Source organism: Chelon labrosus (assembly GCF_963514085.1).
Source record: "Chelon labrosus genome assembly, chromosome: 2".
NCBI lineage: Eukaryota > Metazoa > Chordata > Actinopteri > Mugiliformes > Mugilidae > Chelon > Chelon labrosus.
This window is the reverse complement of record NC_140338.1, coordinates 13413948-13438907: the sequence shown is the minus strand read 5'-3', so window position 1 is coordinate 13438907 and position 24960 is coordinate 13413948. Positions and strand designations below refer to the sequence as shown.

Sequence of the window (24960 nt, the reverse complement as noted above, 5' to 3'; positions counted from 1 at the left end):
TCAGTGTGCATTTGTGTGTTTTATTTGCAGTCAAACAGTGAATGACGGCGTCCGTTCTATACTGTGTGGGTGTTTTTGTTCAGCATGAGTTTGCGTATGTGTATTAATGTGCATCATCAATTTCAGTTAAAAGCAGCGGCATAGTTGAGGATTACATATACCCCATTTCCTGACAGCTACCCAAATGCCCATCTCATTCACACAAGGCCCATTAGCATCTGTGTGTGTGTGTGTATCTGTGTGTGAATGCCTGCAGCACCTGGTGTCTGACTGTGCCTAACCTAATGGAAGTAAAGCACAGCTGTAAAACCACTGGCCTGTGCTATATATCCGCCTGTGCTAGTCTCAAGCTAATAGCTTTCACACAAACACACTCGCATATAGATGTGCGTACACGTTTATAGACTCCATACAGATTCAACTCACAAATACAGAGAGCCACACCACGGCTAATGGTTCTATAGCTTATAGAAAATCATTCAGAGGGAGATAGGGCAAAGACGGGAAGTAGCGGGGAGGGGGTGGACTGAGGGAAGAAGGTAACGTAAATCTCCAGACATAATCCACGGAAGGGAAAAGACCATCGGATCCAGCAGTCTGTCTTAAGCTGGGCGAAATTTGTTTGTATGTGTGTGTGAGCACATATGGCTCTGATTATGTTTGCTGAGCTGCTTACAGTAAAGCCAGAGGCTGACCAGCTCAGCCAGTGTGCTTTACCAACCATGAGAGGGGCGTGAGCTTTAATCACGAGTGAGCCTGTGGTGGTGGTGGAGGAGAGGGGTTGGCAGGAAGGTGGAGGGAAGGAGATGAGCAAAAGATGGAAGGATAAAATAATTGAGGCCAAAGGACATGATGGATGAAAGGTGAAAGTTTGCAGATTGGGAGGAAAAATAGAGAAGTAGTTCAAAATGTCAACAGAAAGACGGGGAATAAAAGGTTTGGAAAGACAGAAGGGGGCAAAGGGAGCGAGGGATTACACTGTCTCACTGGAAATAAAAAGACAAGCTCTTTGCTCATTCACTACTAATACTGATTTAACTATCTTTTGCTGTCACACTGTATAGCTGGTCTGCTGGGGGGATTGCGGTAAAGTTGAGGTTGAAATAGAAACTGTCCAGACGAGAGTGCATGAATACAAATGAAACATAAGTGGGAAAATATTAGATTGTTAAACCGAGAAAAGTAAAAACCGAACATTAACAATAATCTGCTGCATATGACAGTAAATGCCTGTTTGTTCTCCTACGCTGCCATGAGTAAAACATAGTTCGACTTGCGTGGAGTTCATGAACACTTTTACATTTGTTGTTTCAAGTAGCCGGTCTCAGTTTGATCATTCCCAGGAGAAATCCTCCGGTGCACTGCAAGTGATGCGTTTAACGTTTCCAGCAAAAGCAGCAGCGCTTTGTTTGAAATAAATGAACAGTATGGACAGAGATGAAAAACAAATGTATTAAATGAAATTGGAAGATACACCAGGAGACAAGCAATGAGACATGTGAGCGCGGAATTCAATAAGAATTCATCAGCGCTGCTTAAACTGTAAAATGTTGCTCCGTAATAAGTTGCAGCTCTGTCCCGTGTATCTCCACAGACAAACACAATCATTTGTTTGTAGACAGTCAGACCCCCAGAGAAGAAAGACGGAGGTGCTGCGAAAAGTATACTGCAATCAATTTATTTTTGGGTTTCTTACCTGATTAACTGTTCCTGTCCAAACTGTGTGATAAGTGATATTCTGGACACCCAGCGATTACAGCGAATGCTGTGTGGCTACACTTCTTCAGCAATACTAATGCTCTCATTACAAGATGAATAATACACATTATCAAAATATTTTTCTCTCTCTGTTTTTCTCTTTTTCTGTGGTAGGTTGATGCTAAGGGAGGAGGCACCGAGCGCTCCTCCTAAAAACATTGTGGCCAGCGGACGCACAAACCAGTCCATTATGGTCCAGTGGCAGCCCCCACCAGAACCCCAGCTAAACGGCGTCCTCAGAGGATACGTACTCAGGTAAACACACTAAGAAACATTTATGAGAAGAAGAAAGAAGGGTATGACGTTCGATACCTTGTAGTTATTCTGCTTTATTATTCTATTTTCTGATGTATTTGTCTGTTTATTAAACTAATGAGTATTTAAATGTAATTAAGTATAAAACATGTAGGGAGGATCCCTCTTTCCATCCGTCTAACTTGTCTTTCTGACAAAAATATACAGCCACACTAACTTTCATAGAGACAGCTCTCTGTAGTCCTCTTTACAGATGCTGCGGCTGCCCTTGGTCTGATGTCCTTTTCTTTTGATGTCTGCCTAAATCGTGACACACTGTGTGTAATCAAATTGTCAACATCGGCGGCACACAGATTTGCATGTAATTGCAGTAGTAGTTATCAGGTCTTTATCCTCCTTCAGCGCGTTATCTGCCCCCACTTCAGAAATCAGGTGAAAATAGAATTGCACACTCATACACCCCCCCCCAGTATCGTTCCAGCTTTATAGGACAGAGCTTCCATCTCCTCTCACCCACCCATTTGAATTCTCCTTTCACCTCGTCAGCTGGCAGATCTTCTCTCTCTGCCTCCTATTTTCTCCCTCTGTGCGTCCTCTGTCACTCCCCTCCTCGCCCCCTTCCTCCCCCTCCTCCTCTCCCAGTGAGAGTGTCAGGTGGAGAGAGAGAGGAGCAAGGGGTTATCTTCTCTCCTCTGCAGAGAACCCTGTCAGCCTCTGGCTCCCCCTCACTTTGCGTCTCTTTGTTTGTGTGGGAGTGTGTTTCTGTATGTTATGTGTTTGTGTGTGCGTGTATGCAGTGTGCATGCATGATAGAGCGCTGACTCAGCTGGTGAGTCGTTGGAATATCGTGTTACGGTGAACAGGCTTCCTATTAAAACGCTGACATGGGGATTATTACTCCATTCAGCTCCATCAGATAGGTACAATACCAAACTGATATTACACTTCCCCGTGTAGTTGGGTCATATATCCTCTTAAGTGGACATTTATATCACGCGTAGTAAAGCGAAGGTCTTGAAGGTGCACTATTCAGAGATGTCTTCCATACATTGACGGCTTTCAGTCTTCAGAGAACATAGCCTTGCTGCAGTTTAAACGGCCAACAAATGACTTTTGCGGGAATGTGAAAAATTTTATTAATTCCAAAGTGGGTGTTCAGGCACACCGGTATGTTATATCATATACTATAAAGCTATCTGCAAAGTATTTTCCAGGCTGGAGATGTATTTCTGTGAGCACACTTGGTTATATCGCATTTATTCTTTATATTATTTTGTTCAAAGTGACCTCTTAAAAATACATGTACACACCATAAAATATATGTCTGTGTATTTTGATTCATAATAGTTTATTTATTTGCTTTTTCTTTACAAGTGTTTCTCTGTGTGTGTGTGTGTGTGTGTGTGTGTGTGTGTGTGTTTCTGTGTAGGTACCGTCTGGCTGGGCTGCCAGGGGACTATCAGGAGAAGAACATCAGCAGCCCAGAGACCAACTACTGTCTGCTGAAAGATCTGATCATCTGGACACAATACCAGATCCAGGTGGCTGCCTACACAGGGGCCGGCCTGGGTGTCTACAGCAGCCCCGTCACTGAGTACACACTGCAAGGAGGTGAGCAAAAATGCACATATATAAAAGATGGATGTTGCCACGGTGATGTCACTCATTTGTTTGGGAAGAAAAATGTATATTTCAAGAGAGAAGTTGACTATCCTTAATTAGGATTCTATTTTAGCCAGAAATGTTTTGGACCTAACAACCATCAGTGGTGTTGCACTTAGGGCTCATAGGCGGCATAACCTACGCACGCAGCCTATGCCGGTGCGATCCATTTATACTTGCGCACTCGTCAGTCTGGCTCGCTCTGTAAAAACACCACCCAGTGGTAGTTGGCGCTGTGTTTTTTTTGTCAGTCGGGTTCGTTTTTGTTTCTACTTCCTGCTTCACTTTCAACAATGGCGAAAATGTGTTCCATCTTTATTGATTTATCTCTGTGCATATGCAGATGATACACATAAACCCATATAAACATGTTTTAGTTAGTACCCCAAAAGTAGCTACTCTTGATCAGTGAATCTTTAAATACCGGACCAGAACAATTACAGTATATGTATGCACTGCACATACTGTATGTCCCCACTCAGGTATTATGTCAAAGAGGGGGCAAATGAGAGTTTGAAAGGTCTTTAGCTAGAAGTGTTTCCTCGTGGTCAAATAAAACTTAAACTCACTGTTAACCATTTGAATATTAAAATGCCAGGATGAGACGACAATATTTCCCGTGCTCTTGTCTAATTAATAGAATATTACCACCCACTCCCAGTCTGGGAACAAATTAAATGCACGGCCTCGCATTTAAGTGTGGAGCCTGTGCAATAAATAAGTGGATAAATATGGAGAGATATAACCACCAAACCTCAGCTATAGATAGAAACATGCTGTTTGTAATTGATATGTGTTATCAAGTTCTTATTCACTTCTTTTTTCCTTACTCTGTGATGTGGAAGCTGAAGATAAGGTGCAAATTGACAAATAGATTTCATGCACTTGAGGGGACTCAAACACAAAAACGTCTATAACAGTGTATGGTCTGTAGCACACAGAGACCTCACTATAAGAATGACACGGTAGACTATCCTCACCTATTGAAATATTCTGTGTGGTGATCAGCCGAGATCAGAGATCACAGCTACAAACAGCCACAATGAGACCTCTCCTTAGCCCAGAAGCCTAGCAGAGTGCCAACACTTCAGACCTATGCTGAAGTTGCCCCCAAGGCATCCCCTCACAGGCGTACCAGCTTCAGTCAATAGGGAGGAGACCCTAGGGGCGAGCCAGGCCACGCTGGAGGGGTTACATCTCCCATCTGGTCAACGAGCACCTTGGAATTCTGTAGGATGAGCTGGAGGGATTTCATGGGGAGATTATGATCTGCTCCATAAATATATAATGTGACATATAATAGTGTGTTTATTGTACTAAACGTGACTGCACAGAGGAACACACTCTCAATTCTCTCAAATGTAAATCAGTGAAGTGGTTCATGGAACAGGGTAGAATGTCAGTGAAGATTGTAAAGGGGGATGAGAGGAAGTGGTTGTGGGGGTAAATCTTCTTTAAACTTGTGCTCGTCCTGACTTTTATTCCACCGGTATATTATCATTATTAAAGATGGGCTCAGCCACACACACAAACACACACACACACATGCACATAAAACTCGCAGTCATTATTACAAGAGTTCAGGACAGGTTTATAGACTCAGGAGAGAGAGTTAGGCTCATTAATTATTCTAATGTGGTTTAATGGGAGTGGCTGCAATGGATTGGACATTTCTCTTTCTCACTGTCTCTGAGAGGGTTGGGGCTGGACTCGGTGTTAGACTCTGATAACGCTGCTCTTCTCCAGCTCTCTCTCACAAGCAGCCTTATGTGCATACTAAGATTCCCCCAAAGGGCAGAGTTTAGTGTTTTATCTGGAGCTGGGAGCTGTGAGGGGTTAGAAGCCAGTCCCCAGGGGCACAATCAGCGAGGCAGGGAGGGAGAGAGCATCTTTAACATCAATTAATCTTCCGTCTCGCTTTCTGTCTTCTCATTCTTTGGCTCCCTTTCTTGCACCATCTAGCGCCATCCATTTTTCACTAGATTTTGCCCTAGTCTCTTTCCACTCTATATACTCTGTGTGTGTGTGTGTTTTTCTGTGTGTTGTCTGTCCACTTTAGCTCAAATATATAAGATGTAAAGGGCATTCCCATCATGCAACAGTGCATTATCACTCTGTGGCTTTCTAGCATCAGCATAAACCCCTTAGCGTTTAATCACCATGACATGTGCCGACACACACACACACACACACACACACACACACACACACAACCATGCACAGATTTCACTGTCACTCTTCTCTCTCTTCCTTCCTGGCTTTTTATGTCCGTGCATCGTTTACCCTCTCTCCGACTGACCAGCTGGGCTGATAGATTTCACGTAACATAAAGATCTACATGTGGAGAACCGGTCGTACGCTCTCACACAGACGAACGGGGACAAAATAGGAGAGACGGAAGAGACGGTGGCTGCATCTTGAAATGGATGAAGCAAAAATATGTTCACTTTGTGAAAGCCAAACATGTTCAGCACTTGTTTACAATATTTACTTCCTAACAGCTTTCATGTTTTCATAGGGAACAAATAATCTACATTTCATAGGAAAGACTGCTGCAATATACACAGTGTATTCCACAGCTTCTCTTCATATCTCTGCGCTCTTCCCTCTCTCTCTCTCTCTCTCTCTCTCAGTCTTAGGTGTGTGATGAATGAATGCCTCAGCCAAGTTCATACACGCTTCAAACAGGCTTAAAAAACATGACTATTCTGCTTTGTCTGACTGCATAGGCTTGTTATTGATCTTTTTATTGCTGAATCTTTGAACTGGTCTTAAAATTTAAACCTAAAATGGCCCTGGTTTATTAAAGATTGTTAGTTGTATAGTTTTGGAAATGAGACATACTCTGGCACACTCACTGCAACCCAGAGCTCCACAGTTATTAAATGTTGCTGGAGTGGTGCTTCTAACGCAGTTTTGTTGTGTTTTTATATACAGCGATAATAAATGGTCTATCTATCTCGCGTGTGTTGGTGCGCCTTTAGCCAGTAAAGTTCCACTGTGTTAAAACATGAAAATCAGTTCACCACAAGGTGTCATGTGCTGTTGCTGTGATATCGGGGTCATCTTAGGTTGGCCTGAACAAGCCTGTCTCACAAAGTACAGGTGGGCTCTGAAAGAAGATGTCGGTGTGACACAGATTTACTGTATATATTACATTTTAACCAACAAATCATGTCATCAGTTTGAGTCAGCTGTGTGGGCAGTATAGTTGTCTCCTGCAGGAATGAACGAGTCAGTTTATTATTTTATCCTTTATGAGACAGCATTACCATTCCTAAGGTACTAAAAGACAAAATACATAAATGCAAAATACTATACATTAGATTAGATATGTTTGAAGAATTATCTCATTTTGCAGCAAAGAATAGAGGAGTAGGTTTGGCATTTAGGTTTTGCAAGCTTGGCATATATTTTTAATAAGAGAAATAAAGCTGAATATCCAGATAACAAATTAAACTATGGTGCTGCATGAGATATTTACCACTGTTCCTTGCTGAAAAAGTCAAGGGACAAAACCTGAAATCTCTGAGCTTAGACTGAGTCTGCGGCTGTATATGTTATTTGTTTTTTGTTTTTTCCAGTGTACTCCTCCACTTTTCCTCCACCCGCCGCAGCTAAATATTATTTGTTTGTGTATCCACGTTTAGTTCCCACGGCACCTCCGCAGGAAGTGGAAGTTGTAGCTATTAATTCAACCACCATCCGCTTTACATGGAACCCTCCACCTCAGCAATTCATTAACGGCATCAACCAGGGATACAAGGTAAGCCTCTCAGCCCTGCTCAGAATTCCTTTGAGTTTGAGTAAACTGTGAACAGAAAGGGTATTGTGAATAAGAAGTGATTTTAAAATTGTAGAATTGCAGTCCGGAAAAAATGAGTGCGTGTAAGAATAAATATGTGCTGCTGCGGTGCAACAAAAAAACAAAAAAACAACACCGACAAAAAAAAACTGTTAACCTCTCCCAGGAATTTCAGTTCAGAGGTCATTTCCCAGGATGTGCTGCCTTTTTCTTGTCTCCTCTTAACCAAGTGTGGGGTCAGCTCCCAGAAGTAAAGTATGACTGATGCTGTAGAAAAAAGAGGATTAAATAGAGAAATGTAAGTGCATAGATGCCCCAAACATATGGCACATGGGACCTTGGAAGACAGAAGAGGCAGTAATATAATAATAATGGGGCGCAGGGTGAGAGCATAGGATTGAACGCTACAAGTGATCTATAGTTCTGGTATGATTTATTCTTTACTTCATTGTGGCAACCAACCCCTGAGGAACTGATTAACATGACAAAGACAACACGCCACATTCCTGCTCTGCGTCACTGCGTATGAGCATGTGAGTGTGAACAGTGGCGTCTTTGTTGGTTGATAAATACTATATGGCTTTCCTTCTTTTTGATGCCGGCTCTCTAATGTTGTCTCTGCGCACCAGGCTCTACCACTCACTAGTGACTTGGAGCGCACGTGTGGGTTGTGCGTCTTCGGGTGTGTTGTGCCGGTTACAGGGCAGCAGATAATGATATTAATTAAAAGAGGATATGAAGCAAAGCCTCATCTCATCTCATTTCACACACACACCCCACAGATCACTGATTATATACACTACCCTTAACGATATAGTTCAAAACCCACTGTGTGAAACTTGTCCCCTCCGATGAGTTCAATGTCTTAAAGTTGTGTGTCCTTGAATTTATTTTTTTTTCCTCTGCTGCTAACTGATAACGGTTCTTACTTACTTACTTACCATCTGTCAGTCCGTCAGTCTGTCTGTCTGTCTATCAGTCACATAAGCACAGTGGTTTTCCTTTGTAATTGACCTTTGGCTAAGCCCCGCCCTAGAATGTAGATTGACCAATCACAGCCAAGAGAGCTCCCACAGGGGTCCGACACTTTTTCACAGCGCTCCATTGACTTTAACGCAGGCGTCTCATATTTTCGGTCTCGGCAGGCTATACTGTCGGTGTATATCCAGGGTATGGATAAGCCCAATGATGTGCGCGCAAAACCCTGTGGAGCGAACCAAAACATCACCGTTACAGCTTAAGTTGCATAGTTGTTGATACGCTAGCACTGAACGCTGAAGAAATACAACGTTATACGTGCGTAACGTTAGTCCGTTTGCTTCGTAATAACGATTATAGAAGTGAATAGAGACGTACCCAGCTTTGCATGAACAGTGTTGCTCCTTGATATTGATACCAGAGCCTTATAGATAACCAGAAAACCACAGCCCAGAAGAGAATGTCGGACGTAGCAACAGTAACTAAGGGGGGCGGGGCTCAGCCAAAGGTCAATTGCCTTCAAAATATACACATGACCGTATCAACAGCAGAGCCAATCATTCCAGCGCCCTTTGGAAGTTGACCAACATGGGACACACACGAATGCCAGATCAGCACTCTTTTACTGGACACAAACTGTATTGTGCTGATAATAAATCATAATAGAAAACCTTATTTTACCATGACAGACTGGGTGCAGTGTGGCGCCCTATAGGCAGCAACTTAACTGTCTGTGTATTGCTTTTTTTTTTCCAATGGGACAATGGGTTTTTTAATTGTGTTCCTATAACCTATATGCAGCACCGTAGAAACCGTGTCTACTTCAGATCATTTGGTACTGCTAAAGATTGTTTTTAATTTCATTTAATTTTCAGTGCGTTTTCATATCACTTATCTCACAGTTGTTGTTTTGAAAGTCAAGATTGTGTTGTCTGTGCTGCTAAAGTCCACAACAGTCAAATAAAGCAGCGTGATTAACTAGCATAAAGCTATTTCACCGACTAAACTGCGAGTGTGTAATCCATATACAATAATAGCAGAGTGGAGAAAATTACAACAGCGTATGTCACACAATATATGACATTAGTGATGCTGCCTACGGGAGCAAGCGTAATGCCCAATTAACAGTGCTGCTCACTGAGGAAACGCTGTAACCTAGAATACCTTGAAGCACTTAGACAGTGTCTCAGCACACACACACACAAATCACTGAGAAAATAGAGCAGTAAGAGGAAGAGTTTATGGACTTATCAAATACAGACACAAATAGAAGCTTTCCTTTTCAGCCCTACAGACAATGTAGCTAAAACAAACATATGTAAATGCCTCAATAACAATATGCCATTATAGAGACACTTTGAATTCTATCATCACATGCAGCTTGTGTGTAAACAAAGTCTTTTTTTTTTTTTTTTCCACGCGCCACTAACCCATGGCACAGTTTAATTCTGATTAAAACTTGGCTCAAAGTTCACATTTAGCCAGTTATTTATTTATTTTATTGGGAACTTTAAACATTGGTACCGCATAGTGTTGCCTGTGGCTTATCTCTCGTTATGAATATGTAAGTGTATGCTTTTCACAGTTTGTTTTTGAGACTAAAGCAATAACACAAAGTGCTGTGGTTCTGAATATAAATCAGGCCTCACCATGAAGATAAATGAAACTTTCATTAAGCGTTTAGTTGAACTGATATTCCAGCTTAGTTGTATATCTAAGTTAGTTTCTGTTACGACTGACAATGACTGAATCCTTACGTGAACACATGCTCTTTTCTGGGGAATGAAATGTCAGTATTGTTTAGTCATTTTGACAAATTTGTAAATAGCATTTGTTAGTTTCAAAAAATAAAACTCCCATACTGTGGTATAAATCATTTTTAGCCTGGAGCTGCTGAGTCAAAATAATGACAAACAAAAAGATTATGGAAAAATACGATAAATAAAATAACTCATTTTGGATGCTCCGGCAGATATTACAGATGTCACCGTTTGCCTTTTTTTGTTTTCAAATATAACAGCTGCTGATCTGGCCAGAACAGTCACCAGAGGACGTTACCATAGTAACCATCACCCCTGAATACCCCGGTTCACGCCACACTGGATTAGTTAGCGGACTAAAGAAATTCACCTGGTACTTTGGCTCCACCCTCTGCTTCACGACACCTGGGGATGGCCCCCGCAGCCCGCCCACCCTGCTGCAGACGCACGAGGACAGTGAGTACACACACGCAGGCACTGCCACGGAGATCGGTGTGAATGAAGCCAGCGCACAAAGAATACTCGATCAGCCTCTCCGGTGAATAATAATGAAAGCGTATTGGCTAGCTCTGTGTTCAGGGCAGCTGTTTCTATCAGTGTGATACGCAGCTGTGTGCATAATACCCAGTACACACAATACACCAACGCTACACTGTTGTCTCTCAGGCTCTCACCTGCTTTTCTCTCCTTTTTAATTTCTTTGCTATAGTTTTCCCACCTCCTTCTTTAAAGGGAATTGATTCGTATGTTTTCAGGATTACTGGTATTTATGGCCTGCTGTTCCATGGATAAACATAATAGCTGCCACTCCCAGTTACAAGTACACATGCACTCAGTCGCACAGTCAAATAAACACAATAGCCTATAGCCAGACAGACAAGCAATTATTACCAACCAGCAATTATTGAGTGGGAAAGGGATATTAGAAGCCATGTGTACACAAACACAAACGCTCACACACATACACGCCGTAGTGGACAGGTATTGATTGGTTGCTGGGCGTGTTGCAGGGTTAACGGTGGGTGTAATTCTTGCTTGATGATAGCCTTTTGCATGTGTGTGTGTGCGTGCGTGTGTGTGTGTGTGAGAGAAAGAGATTGTGTGTGAGTGTTATTGAATGTCTCAGATGAATAGCTTAATCGCTCTGCAGGGAGAGGGGTTAGAGAGCCATGGATGAAATGAGAAACGACAGGCTTGCATGCACCTGGGTGTGTGCGCTGGTCAATGCAGACGTGATTAAGAGGTGATGTGTGAGATCTAGGAGTCACAGGTAACGCGCTGCATAGGCAAGAGAGGTGTGCTTGTGTAAATGGATGATTTAGCCTGCTTCAGTTTTATGAATCAGATTACTGATGAAACAAATAATATTTATAACTGCTGTAAACTGATGGATGTGTGTGTTCTTCTTTTTTTTTTTTTTAGCACCTGGACCTGTTCGCCACCTGAGCTTCACTGAAATCTTGGACACATCGCTTAGAGTCAGCTGGGCAGAGCCTGAACACAAGAACGGCATCATCACCGGTTAGAGCATTACAGCATGAGAGAACAACTCTAAGAGCACAGCACAACACTCGTCCCCGTCTTCCCTTCATAATCAACAAACTCTTGTTCCGCCATGTTATTTTCAGTCCCATTACCAGTGGTGATGAGCCTAAATTAGAGTTGTGCGTTTTTGCCAGAAAGTAATACACACAGTGATTAGAGATAACATGACCATCATTTTCAATTAAAGTGTATTCTTCTCAGGTGGATAAATGCAGCCTGGAAAATGACTAATTTAATTAAAAACGTTAAATCATCCTCTTTGGAGAAGGCTTAAACTCCTGCAGTTTCTTATGTGTTCAACACTTTGCGTCTTACTTTTTACTGTTCTTCGGACACCCTTTTTGTCTCTTACTCTGTGTTTGTGTACAACAGATTCATCATCAGCTAATCCCTTCCCTCTGCAGCTTGTCTTCTCACATTATCTCGAACATGCCCTCATCCCACGCCTCCTAACACCCAGGGTGTTGTTTGTGTGGCACATCAGAGAGCTCAAGGCACTTTCCCCCCTATTCATTTTGCCTCTGCTCCTCCATGGCTCCGAAAGACAATGGTGCTGGGGTACACAACACGCTGCTGCGAATTAAGTGATTACTCTACATTGCCTGTGTGTGTGTGTGTGTGCGTCTTTATGTTGTTATGGCTGCATCGTGGCCAACATTCATCAGGCAGCTACACAAGTAGACCACAGTCTAACAAAGCAGGAGTGGCTTCACAGTCAGCTTACACACTCAGAGGAGTGGGAAAATGGGTATTCAATCAAGGTCACCTTGCACATTTACTCTTTTCTCCTCAACCTGCTTTTCATCCAGCACCTGGTGAGCAGGGAGACAGATGAGGGACCATTCACTCTCTCCAGGGCTTTACACACAAGTGGCCCCGCTCACACACACATTTGAAGGTGGTGGAGTGTGATGCATGACTGCAAAGATGCGAAGGGACAGACAGGAATTTTGAGTAAAGTTGCCCCTCCCGTACTCTCTCCTCCTTTTTGGCTCTGTACCTCTCATTATATATAACTGTGTGTGTGTGCGTGTGTATTTATGTCTGTTGAAGTCCATGTGCACCTTTGTTAACCCAGTGTGTGCTCTAAACCCCGCAGGCTATGTGCTGTGGTGGGAAGTGTCTAGGGTAGAGTCAAGTCGTGAGGAACGGTCCCTGTCCAACTCCACCCTGCAGTATCAGCTGACCGGCCTCACCTCCACCACCGTATACACACTACAGGTGGCTGCTCTCACTGCTGCAGGACGGGGCGTGGTCACATCCTCCACCATCTCCACAGGAGTCCCGCCAGGTACAAGAAATAAACACACACACACATATAACAGGAGCCAGTCACAGTGGATGTTAAAACAGTTTTCTGTTTGTGTGTGTATGTGTGTAGCAGAGTAAATATGACTGATGAGCTCTTACGATGCCATTGTCTTTCCTCAGGCTGATAAGTGGCTGTTAGTGTGCATCCATGAATCATCACCCACACAGTCAACACACATTCACATACACGGCTGCACACAAGAGTTGGTCATTTACGGCATCTCAGGGAGCGCTTTAGCACAAGTTGTATGTGTGTGTGTGTGTACCATGCACACAGAATGCTTTTCGCGTGCATGATGAGTTTGTGTGATTGGACTAAGGCCAAGTTGCAATCATTATTAGTGCTGATTAACTGCAAATGGCAAAGTGGAGGGAATGCAGCGATGCGAGGGAGGGAAAGAGACAATCAAAGAACAGTATTGGAGAAGGCAAAGCAGATAGAGAAACATAATGAGGAAAGAACAGAAAGCAGGAGAAAATGCAATCTCCAAAGAACAGAAGAGAAGACTAGTCTCTCAGAAATGGACTTAGTGGCAGTGTGGGAGGGAGCATGGAAGAAAAACCCGGCTCATACAGCAGGATTTTTGTCCTAACATTTTCTGATTACTAATTTATGAATAAAAGCAGAAAAAGTGAAAGCTAGATGGATACAGACAGTTCTAAGATTCAGAGGTTATTCATTAATTCATGAAAGCAAAAGACTGAAGGAAAGATAGGGGGGCTGAAGATTAGGAAAAAGAAACTAAAGAATGAGTGTGAGAGAGAGAAAGAGCGTGATCCACCAAGCATAGATTCTTGTCTTGTTTATTTATTCATGTATTCATGGAGTTGAGAGAATTTTGTCATTCATCTGAGCCAGGCAGCTGATATCAACATTTCTACATTATACCCCTTACAAGTTTGCTGCATGCATTTACAGAGCAGTGGTGGCTGATGGCTATAATTTGTCTTGTGATGCTCACATGCACCTCGCTGTATCCAGACTAAATAATGTTTCCATAATAACGGGACCCGGTCATGTTATATTGTCTTATTACAATAAAAATCCTCTCCCTATTTTACAAAATCTGTCTGACATATCCGGCTCTACCGATATATTAGACGACACAGCATTTGGTGTTAACACATCGGCTTCACACATATGTATTACGTCATCTTCAATAAGTGATTCAGCAGCAGAATTGTGTGGATTACAGCAGATCGCACCCGAGCACTTACACCGTCCAGAGATACTAACCAAACACGGTGGAGGGAAGTGTGTGCAAAGTGGTTCTGAAGTGCTCAGTCTTGTTGTGATTGAGTGCGACAATTTGGAGCAAAGTGGATTGTGATGATTTTTGATTATGTCAATTCCATTAACAGAAACGAGCAGTCACGTATTTCATTTGTTAGCGCAAGATTAAAAAAAAAATATGGATTTCATCCTGCGTCTCCAGAGCTGTTGTCACATGTGCTGCCGGCCAGACCAATAACAATTCAATTCAACAGCTGTCAGTGAAGGAGTCCATTCAGAGCCAGCTATGAATAGTGTGCGGCATTTGAAAGGTGGAGTATAAACCTTTCATAGCAATTATTTAGTGCTGGTTGAATCGGGTATGCAAAACATATTATTTCTCACTGATTTATTCCAGGAGAAAACAATAGATGTGTTCTGGTTGTTTTTCGGCCAAATTCAGTGCACCTCTCAGTTTGAATGTGACAGATGAAACTGATCAGTTTGTGTTTAGCTGCACACGCTAACGAACAAACTTGGGGTACATCAGTAATGAGAATTTTCTTTGTACTATTAGCTGAATTAGTTGATTTCTAATTGTTCTTTCTTCCACTTATTGATACTGTCACGCTCGGCTTTCAAGTGTGTACCATGTGCCAGCTGGGGATGACAGTTACTGTCTAATTACCTTCTCGGAGCGTGTTATCGTCTCAAAAAATAGCTCTAAAAGTTGTTGTTTCTACATTTTAATCCTGGAGGAAATAAGCTGCGAGATAAAAAATTACTTTGGTCTTTATGACAATATGCTGTGCTGTCAGCTACGGTTTGTCACGTCTGTCTAGATAAGCTTTGTTTACAGTTTGCTGGTTTACTGGTTTATTGTATGAGACAGTGAAGTGATCAGGTGGAGTCGATCATACGTTTTAGATTCCCATTTCCAGTGTGATTGTGCCGTTCAATCTCTGCCACAGCTGGTCAGCCGAACTGCCTGTTTCCCGTGTCTTGTTATTGCCATGGAGATGGAACACTGTAGGAACAAAAATGGGTCAGACATAATTTAACAGGTTCGCAGCCTACTGAGACGTTTTAGAGCTTAAATAGAATATAGGAGGATGTGTTTAATTCATCTCACATCCACTGGTGCACAAGTTGTTTCTCTTGTCTCTTGTATTATATCGCCAACCTTGGAAATCTGAAATAAAATGCTCTACAAAGACCAATATACTGTATAGCTTAAAGTTGCTGTGCTTTAGTTAAAAGTTAATGATTTTTCCTGTGACGCATCATTTATTTTTACTGTAAACTGTAGCGCCAAACACAACACATAGAGGTAATTAACAAAGACTACAGGCAGTTTTCTTGGTTCACTACCACTTGAAGCCCTTTTTGTACCAGATTTCGATCTTTTTTGTTCAGGTGTTATTGCGCTGTTTATTGGAGATAAGCAGTTCTACAACATTTTTGTCAATTTTGTCATTATGCGAGGGGTTAGCACTGATGCGCCACAGTGAGAAGGTCCCGGGTTCGAATCCATGGGCCGACTGCATGTCGAATGCATGTTCTCCCTTTGTCTGCGTGGGTTCTCTCCGGGTACTCCGGCTTCCTCCCACCGTCCAAAGACATGCTCATTAGGTTAACTGGTGATTCTAAATTGGCCGTAGGTGTGCATGTGAGTGTGAATGGTTGTCTGTCTCTGTGTGTTAGCCCTGCGATAGACTGGCGACCTATCCAGGGTGTACCCCGCCTCTCGCCTGATGACAGCTGGGATAGGCTCCAGCAGACCCCGCGGCCCTTAACAGGAACAAGCGGTTACAGAAGATGAATGAATGAATGAATATCATTATGCGTATATTTATTCATTTATGGAAAAAGGTTTATTTAAAAAAAAAACATATTGTCAAAAAACTCCTTTGAATAATCCACATAATTAATTTACCATTCAGTGTTTGTACAAAACACTGCAAATAAAAGCATATTGAATGTGGTTGTGGTAGCAAAAGCAAGAAACTTATTGCATAGTAGTTACTGAAACATGAGAAATGCAGTACAACCCATTTTTCTTTTCAGAATCCTTTGGGTTTTTGTTGGTAAATATTTTGTTTATCTGAAAGAATATTTAAAGAGGAAAGGGTATCTACTGACCTGTTGCATAATGGCTAAATATTCTAAACTTTCTTTGTAGCTTCTGGTAAAACAACACTGTTTCTGCTTTGTTTCTGCAGAACTTCCCGGTGCTCCTTCTAACTTAGTCATCTCCAACATCAGCCCTCGGGCAGCGACACTTAGGTTCCGCCCCGGTCCTGATGGCAAGACCACCATATCACGGTGGATAGTGGAAGGACAGGTGCGTGTGTCTGTGTTTGTGTTGGAACACACACATTTGAGGTCTGCGCAGTGCAAACTGTGAAACACAGCGGCAGGAAAACTGTTTTTTAACCTCCTCCTTCTTTAACAGGTGGTGAAGGAGGATGGAAAGGAGGAGGCCTGGAGAGTTGTCTACAAGAAAGACAATCAACCAGACGCAGACATGCTGGAGATCCCTGACCTCACTCCGTTCACTCAGTACAGGTGATCAGCTAACACACACAGCCTACACATGCACAGATATACACACTGACTTGCACACACCTCACTCCCAGCCAGCACTGCAAGGCTCAGGTGAAGTTAGATAAATCACACAGACGCACAGTGAGACAGTTCCATCTGAGACTTTTCTGTTTGTCAGCATCTTCATAGCTGCTGCATGCAGATCCTTATTACCCTCCTGCAACTAGCTAGAGGGAAAGAGACGGGAGAGGGAAGGCGAAGGATGAGGACAGGGGATAAGAAAGGTGATGAGAAAGTGGGAAGGGCAGCTGAGAGTAATAAAGAGAAGAAGAGACAGAGGTGTAAGAGACAAGGAGAAGAGGAAACGGGGGAGGAGAGAGGAGTATCTGTAATCCCTCCTCAAGGGCTGTTGGGAGCTTGCATTTTGTAAACGTGATGTATCGGCACTCAGAACTTCAGCGGCTCTTCCTCCTCACTCTCTCTCTCTTTCCCTCTTCCTTTACTGTCTGTCTGTCTTCTGTATTTATCTGTCTGTCTGAAGAGGCAGAGATAGACACTCTGCCTCTTGCTCTCTGTATCTCCTCCTTCATCTGTAATGGGATAGAAGTGTGTGTATGCATTCATCGTACGCTCACAGGGATTATGTTGTCACAGGCGACACCATTGGGACGTTAGATGAAGTGATGCACTTGTCTGTATTTCTTATCCCCTGCTTTAAGTCCCTCTTTATACTCTGGTCTCAATCTCAACAACTCGTAGATGAAGGCTCTCGCACACTCTACATGCGCTCTGCATTTTATCACTCCACACTGAGGCATGGTTGCATTTAGAAGTAACAGAAGCAGCACACAGTCCCTCATGGCTGCATGTGTGTCTATAGGTGTGCATAGTTACATCTCGTCCACTGACTGAACGCCTGGTGACCTCAGACAGTTTCACAGCCTCTGGTGAAGAGTTCAGCTGAAGATGTAGTTTTAGTGGTGAAACATGTTACACAAATATCACACCTAACTAAATATTACCACAGATCTTGAAGGGTTTGTCCACAGCATGGGTTGCCTGTGAGTCAATTTAGTATATCAGCTCTATATTGTTGGAATATTCCCATATGTTAATAAACCCTAACAGCATATGATCCTCCTACTACTAAATCAATATATGTTTTATATATATTACTTTCTGCTACCTCTGCTACAAGAACACTTGAAATATATAAAATACTGACATAAGGAACACCCACAGTTCCACTAGAACACTTCCCATCTCCAACTTAGGCCCATTTATTATGAACTGACTTTATATTTAAGAGGACACAATTTAGTATTTCTCTTTCACAAAGTTGTGGAGCCCCAAAAAGACCAATACTGAAGTTTTTTGTTGATATCCACGCTATCCACTCAGCTGTCAGGTTGCCCGGCTGATACTGTTTTTATGCAGCCTGTTTTGAAAGTCTTCTATTCTTGGATCTGTGGCTTGAAATTGCATTTGCATTAAACCCCGCTTAGACTCATCACGGACAAGTTAGTTGGTGAGGTTCATGTACACAAACCTCCTCACAATCACCACATTCCTTTTACTCTTCTTCCCATCATGGCCAGGGAAACTTTAGGCTGGCTCCCAAGCTAGAGAAAAGTGTGAAAAACTTGAAAATGTTAAATCATTTCCATGCAGGTGTTGCTCAGACCAAAGAAATTGCTATAGATAACGCTCATACCTCTCCAAAACCTTACATACTTTATTCACACATGGCACAGCAGGGATACCTATGCATTCAGACAATACAACGTGATTTGTGGCAACGTGATTGCATAAATAAAGATTTACATTTGCACATAGACTTGTTTATTTGTATTCTTAAGTGAGGTTTAAGACATACATAAGGTTTTATGGTGGTTTTAAGTAGCTACAGTACAGACATATAATTATTATATATTTGCACAATCATAACCAGCAATAGTATTCCTGCAGTAACAATCTACCACTGACAGCATTATTTAGACAACATATGTTAATTTGTATTTGTTTGTTTTTTATTTTAAATCTGCTGAAGATCCTTCATGGCGATGAACTTTTTCTCTCTTTTTTCTCTGCTCCCTCGTCTCAGCTGTTTTGTCTTGAGAAGCTCATCCTGACTCCCTCCTGCTGATTCTGTATGCCTCCCATCATGCACAGGAAATGTGTTAATTAGTACTACACACCAAGTTTCCCTGAGTCTGATGGCGCTGTCAGAGGATTGAATCTTGGCATACCTTCATTTTCTAATGCTCGCCTTTCTTATAAATTGTTTCACATTGTAGTGTGCCATGAAGTTGAGACATCAGCTCCCTTCAGAGCCACAAAATACATTCTACAACTGTGTTTACAGACTAGATAGTACTTCTTTTTCAAAATGAACAGAACTTGATGTCTAAATAGAGTGTTACTTTACTTTCCGTTCTCAGGTTCAGGATGCAGCAGGTGAACATTGTCGGTTCCAGTCCTATGAGTGCCCCTTCTAGACTGATCCAAACCTTACAGGCCGCCCCTGACACCCACCCCTCCGACCTCAACCTGCTGTCTGCAACACAGACCAGTCTCCGAATCAGCTGGAAGGTACAGAAAAACTCAAACGCACACATCGAATACACACACTTCACTCTGTAAAGCTATTAACCCTTATTCTGCCCCTTTTCATTCATTCAAATGCTGCTAATTTAAATTGGGATTTTCTTTGTTTCTTGCTGCCGCATCTTTGCTCTTATTTTTATATCAGTGCTTGTGTGCATATGCATGTGCACGTGCACTCACCGGCTGCAGGACTGAACAGGTTGAGTGGCTGACAGCCTATAATCAGTGTCTCTCCTGGTTATCAGTGCTAACACTAATCTGTCACATTTCCCATTCACCGTGTGGACCGCTAGCAGCACAAACTGCAATGTAATTTTCTCTTCACTGTCTTTTCTTTTTTGCTCTTGTTCCTGCTCTTCATCCCTTCCCCCCCCCATCTCTCTTTTACCCCTCCCTTCCCCTCCTCTATTATAACATAAATGGAGAGCAGAGTATTTTCCATTTAAGAGTTGGAATGAGAAAAAGAGCCTGTCAAATCAGACACAGACACTGAGGCGCTATGGACTACCTGTGCAGCATGCTAATGGGATTTTACCTGCATGTTAGCGCTCAGCCTGAAGTATGCTAGGTTTTCTGTCATATTGGAACATTACAATGGTTTTAGCTAAGGCTATTATTCTAAGCTGCATATTAAGGGTAATAAAGCTAATGTGACATTCTGTATTATGGCTCCTAAATGCTAAGCTGAGCTAAATCACCGGGGTATTTAAAATGACTGGGTGTCTCACGTCCTTATCTGTTACACAGCACTGAGCAACCGCCGCACAATGTTGGTTAAAATGTCTGTGGAATTACATACCGTGAGCAAACCGAACTTTCTGCTAACATGATTTTAAGGCATTGAATAATAGGTGGTCGTGGGAGTAATGCATAATCACATGGTTGTTCACTGGCCGAGTAGAGCGGATGACAGAGAAAAAGTATGGACGGGAGAAGCACAGAGGGTCACAGGAAATGAGAACGGAAGACAGTAAAATACGATGACAGGGTGACTATGACAAAAGAGGGACGGGATCAAGAGATGGGATGTCAAAGGAGAGGTTTTTTTTTTATTTTAGAGGCACAGTCACAAAATTTTTTTAAAAAAGTGACATATTTCCATCAACCAGTGTTTATCACCAGCAGACTATTGAGGATTTTATAGGAATTTTTGTGTGTATTTTTCTGAGTAGTGACCAGTGTTTGTGCATATCAAATGTGTGGGCACTAGTGTATTTGTCATGATATAAATGACCCTGTATGTCTTCTGTTATTATTGCTGCTGTGAGTGTATTAAGTTAACTATATGTACTATATGATTTTCCTCCTCAAATCCATGTGTCCTCTAGGCACCTGCAGCCGTGCCACATACATTTCTTATAAATACCCTTTAGGCCGCTTTGTGCGAAGGTTATGATGAACTACGTTACATTGTTACATACAGCAGCATGTTATCATTATCATTAACTTTACCTCCATTTCAGCGCTTTCTCTTTAAGTCATAGCTCCTTGTCCATAAATCAGAGTCAAAATTAATGAATTACCTCTAGATAGAGGGATGGATCTTGCTCGCCAAGTGCTGACACATTATAAGATACTTGGCAGGATTGGCACACTGATCATCATTTATTAAGCTATTATGGAAGAGAAACTACAAAATTAAATATAATTTAACAAAAAAAAAAAAAAGCCACCACTGGAAATATCCTGACAATAATATAAGGACCGCTTAAACAGACATAAGTTTACATTTACTCTTATGCAAAACGCCTTTATGTTTGTTGATTTCTTTTGTACATGTGTATGTTTGTACACAAATGTCACTGGAATATAGCGACATGACCTTGGCATCATGACAAGAATAATGAATGCAAAATGCTCCATTCTTAAGCTGCTCTTCTCCCCCCCCCTCCTCTCGCTCTTTGTCACCTATAAGCCTCTACCCGAGTCCGATTACAACAGCAGCCCAGAGACTGTGGGCTACCGGCTGCGTGTGTGGAGGACAGACGGCCAAGGAGAGGACAGGACTGAGGATGTGAAAGGAGCAGCGGACACCAGCGAGGCCACAGTAGAAGGCCTGAAGCCCTGGACCGAGTACCAAGTTCAGATACAAGCCTTCAACTCCATAGGACCAGGACCGTGGAGCAACACTGTCGCTGCTCAAACCGCAGAATCTGGTATGAGCACAGAGCTCTTGTTTGAAGGTGTCCGACAGAGATGTCTGAAATATTGTATTAACTGGGCATAAGAAGGCTGATGGATGAGGAATAAAGTGCTCCGATTACCTCCCTGTGTCTCCTCTCTGCCCTCTACACTCTCCCTCTATTTCAATGGAGGGAAGATTGATGGAGAGAGGGAGGGGAGATGATTGAGATAAAATCGAAGATTGGTTCAGAAAGTGAAGTAGCACTAAGCGGTGTGCGTCTTTGTGTGTGCTTCATTGTGTATTCTCTAGTTCCATCTGGATCTCCAGTGAATGTGACTGCTGAGGCAGTGAGTTCCTCCAGGATCCTGCTCACGTGGTCTGCTCTCCCTCAGGAGCAGAAGAATGGAGTCATTCTTGGATATAAGGTGAATAAAAAGACCCCTTACCCCAGCAGTCACACTTAGCCCATTATCACTTCCTCCAGCACACTCTCACATGCACATATACACACACACACACACACACACAAAAATCTGATCTAAGATGAACATGATGTAACATCCTGTAACTGCTCCAGTTTGTTCTTCCTACGTCACTGTTTTTAAAAGCACCCGGCTGCTGTAAGTATGTTTTGGGGGGGCGTGTGTGTAATTGTATGCTTGCAAATGAGAGGCTTTACTGTTTAATACGCTTTTGTGAAACGGCAGTTTGTGTTGCAGCAGAAACAATATCTGGATTATTCATTTATGAAAAATGAACAATCCATAAAGCCTCTTGTTTTTGGAAGGTACTTTCTTTATTTGTAATTTAAAACATAAACTGTCGTTAGAGCATAAAATGTGATGTGTTGTGTATACACTCACAGTCTAAACATGCTTTAGAGAATCTGCAGTAATATTCAAGTCCAGACTTTCCACACATTCAAGCAGCATAGCCTGCAATCTGTCCACATCTGCCAGATTAAAACTGGCAAAATAATGCAGAGAAGTCTGTCTTGTGGCGAGCCCAGACAGTTGACGTACTCTGATGTGCAGATTTCTGAGAAAGAGCTGGAAGAATACTGTTGACGGTGAAGTGCAAAGTTTCTTTTACACTCAGTGAGGGTGCAAATGCCTTTTGGGCTGCAGCACACACCCTGCAGTATTTTTTTACACGTCTTTGTTTGATTTTAAAGGGAAAAACAACACAGACCAATTGTCGGTATTTTCATTGCGTTTTTCTAAGTAAGTGCCCCTCACCATCCTTTAAAAGAAAAATGTAACAAAGAAGAGTGCATAAAAATATTTTTGCTAATATTAAAGTAACACTGAGTACACCTCTTAATCTCCCCACAAACACAACACAGCGGAACAAAGAATCAAAAGGAAGGGGATTTATCCTCAGTTGTGTGAACGTGGTTATGTTATAAATACATACATCTGCAGCAGAAAACAGGCTGTGGCTGTGTGATATAAACCTGTACTATTTAGTATTTTTAAATTTGTGTATTAAAATCCAGGTCATATCATCCACCGTGCCCGAAGCACATCACACTCCACATCTGTGTGTTTTCTTGTGCCCTCCTGAGGATCCCACAGAGAAGCATGCCCGCCATGTTAATAGATGGGAAGTGGCTGCCAGCAGCAGCTCTTTAACACCTTCCATCCTCTAGTAGATGCTGAATAGTTGCCCCTGCTTCCTGCCGTGCACGTCTTGTGACTATTTCTGTTTTTAGACGCTTAAGCTTGAGGTGACATTTACTCAGATGGTTTTTCGTGTGTAGTATTGATGTTCAAGTTCATGAACACACACACAAAAAAAGAGAGTGAAACAAGACAAAGCAGTACTTGACACATTTTCAAACTGGATTCTGTTCCTAGAAAGAGTACACCGTGCACAGACGTTTTTGTTTTTTGTATTTTTGTGGACACAACTGTGTTTTTAATTTTACAATCAGTCTTTGTGTATTTAACACATTCTGTATTTTCCCTTGCACAGGCTTACATGTCCATCACTGACTTGACAACCACTTTTACATACAAATAGGGCCTTTGTTAATAAGCCTGAGGGGTTTAAAGCTTCCAGCTGTCAGGTTCCTAACTATATTTGTGTGTATTTTGTTTGAGCCTGATCACTGCCTTGATCAGTGAAGCAGCACTGGATCGCAGCGCCTCTATTTCCGCTTCACTGCACAGAAAAGTAATGGTTTACTTGAATGCCTAATGAAGCTGTACTAACTTTTGATAAGCACAATCTACTTCCAATAACTTTGTTCCAGTAAACGCATCACACCTAAATGTTTGCTTTACATCAGCAGTAACATGTAGCACAGATACAGCTGAGAGTAAACATCAGAATAAGGCTGATATTTCAATGTACAAACAAGAGACAAAGGAGTGAAACTAAACTCCAAACCAAAGAGATTCAGGTAGGATCTTCAAAAGTACAGAGGGACTTCACAAACAGAGATTTGTCTTTAGTCTCTGGAAGCAGCCTTCATCTGCTGTGAGGCTGCGGTGGAAATGCATGTCAGAGATTTTCCACCAGGGCTTGTAGGAAAAGCTCTGTAAAGGTGACGAAGCCTCTGCTCTGGAACTCTTTCGTTCCTCCTCTTAAAACTTACTATATTTGTCAGCTTTTTCTTAGCTGGCTGATACTATTGTAACTTTTTTCTCATATTGCATAAGGGAGAATTGAAAAGGCTCTGTACTGACTTCTACGGACAGTCTGAAAGAATGGACAGGGTTGACGTTTTAATGGTGTTTGGTCACAAAATATAAGACTGAATATATGAATATTTTTTAATTCTGTACAAAGTCATCATGTTTTGTTTTTTTCCCACTGTCACTGTGTGCAGGTGTTGTACAAAGAGAAAGACTCAGAAGGTCCCCCTGCTGTTAAGGTGGCAGAAGGAGAGGGCAGTGTGTCGCTGCTTCTCGGGGTTCTCCAAAAGTACACAGTGTATGTCCTGCAGGTGCTGGCGTACACACAGATGGGTGACGGCCCACCCAGCAACCCCACACTGCTCAGAACCAAAGAAGATGGTAGGAACCGCCTTTCTGATCACCAGCCTTTCTGTTCAGTAGTTTGTTCAACACTTTCTCCTTCTTCTCACCCCTTTGACTGTATTCCTTTGGTTTTTCCGCCTCTGCTGTCATCACGGACGTATGTGATTGCTTTTGTTAATGTCTACCATGGTTACCAGGTCTCTTCAGATGCAGAGATCTGGTAACCATGGCAGACTCCTCAGGATGGCAGCAGCCTAGTCTGATCTTTCGGAATAACGAAACACGAATACGTATGCATCCACACACACATAAAGCGACTCACATTTGCGCGCACACACACACATCTACAGAAAGGCTCCTGCACAGTCACACTCATCCTCTATCAAACAGTGTCACGTTTGAAAAGT

General features: G+C 42.3%; 1 protein-coding gene across 1 annotated transcript in view; it reads left to right on the top strand.

The window, feature by feature from the left end:
* LOC311496872 (protein sidekick-1-like) overlaps positions 1 to 24960 on the top strand; it is a 127878-nt gene that overhangs the window by 73205 nt on the left and 29713 nt on the right. The window contains exons 16-27 of the mRNA XM_084556889.1: positions 1873 to 2013; positions 3443 to 3624; positions 7326 to 7441; positions 10479 to 10674; positions 11641 to 11739; positions 12863 to 13054; positions 16510 to 16631; positions 16743 to 16855; positions 19276 to 19426; positions 21357 to 21597; positions 21876 to 21991; positions 24403 to 24589. Coding sequence (XP_084413015.1) covers positions 1873 to 2013; positions 3443 to 3624; positions 7326 to 7441; positions 10479 to 10674; positions 11641 to 11739; positions 12863 to 13054; positions 16510 to 16631; positions 16743 to 16855; positions 19276 to 19426; positions 21357 to 21597; positions 21876 to 21991; positions 24403 to 24589 — 1856 coding nt within the window. The remainder of the gene's footprint in view (positions 1 to 1872; positions 2014 to 3442; positions 3625 to 7325; positions 7442 to 10478; positions 10675 to 11640; positions 11740 to 12862; positions 13055 to 16509; positions 16632 to 16742; positions 16856 to 19275; positions 19427 to 21356; positions 21598 to 21875; positions 21992 to 24402; positions 24590 to 24960) is intronic.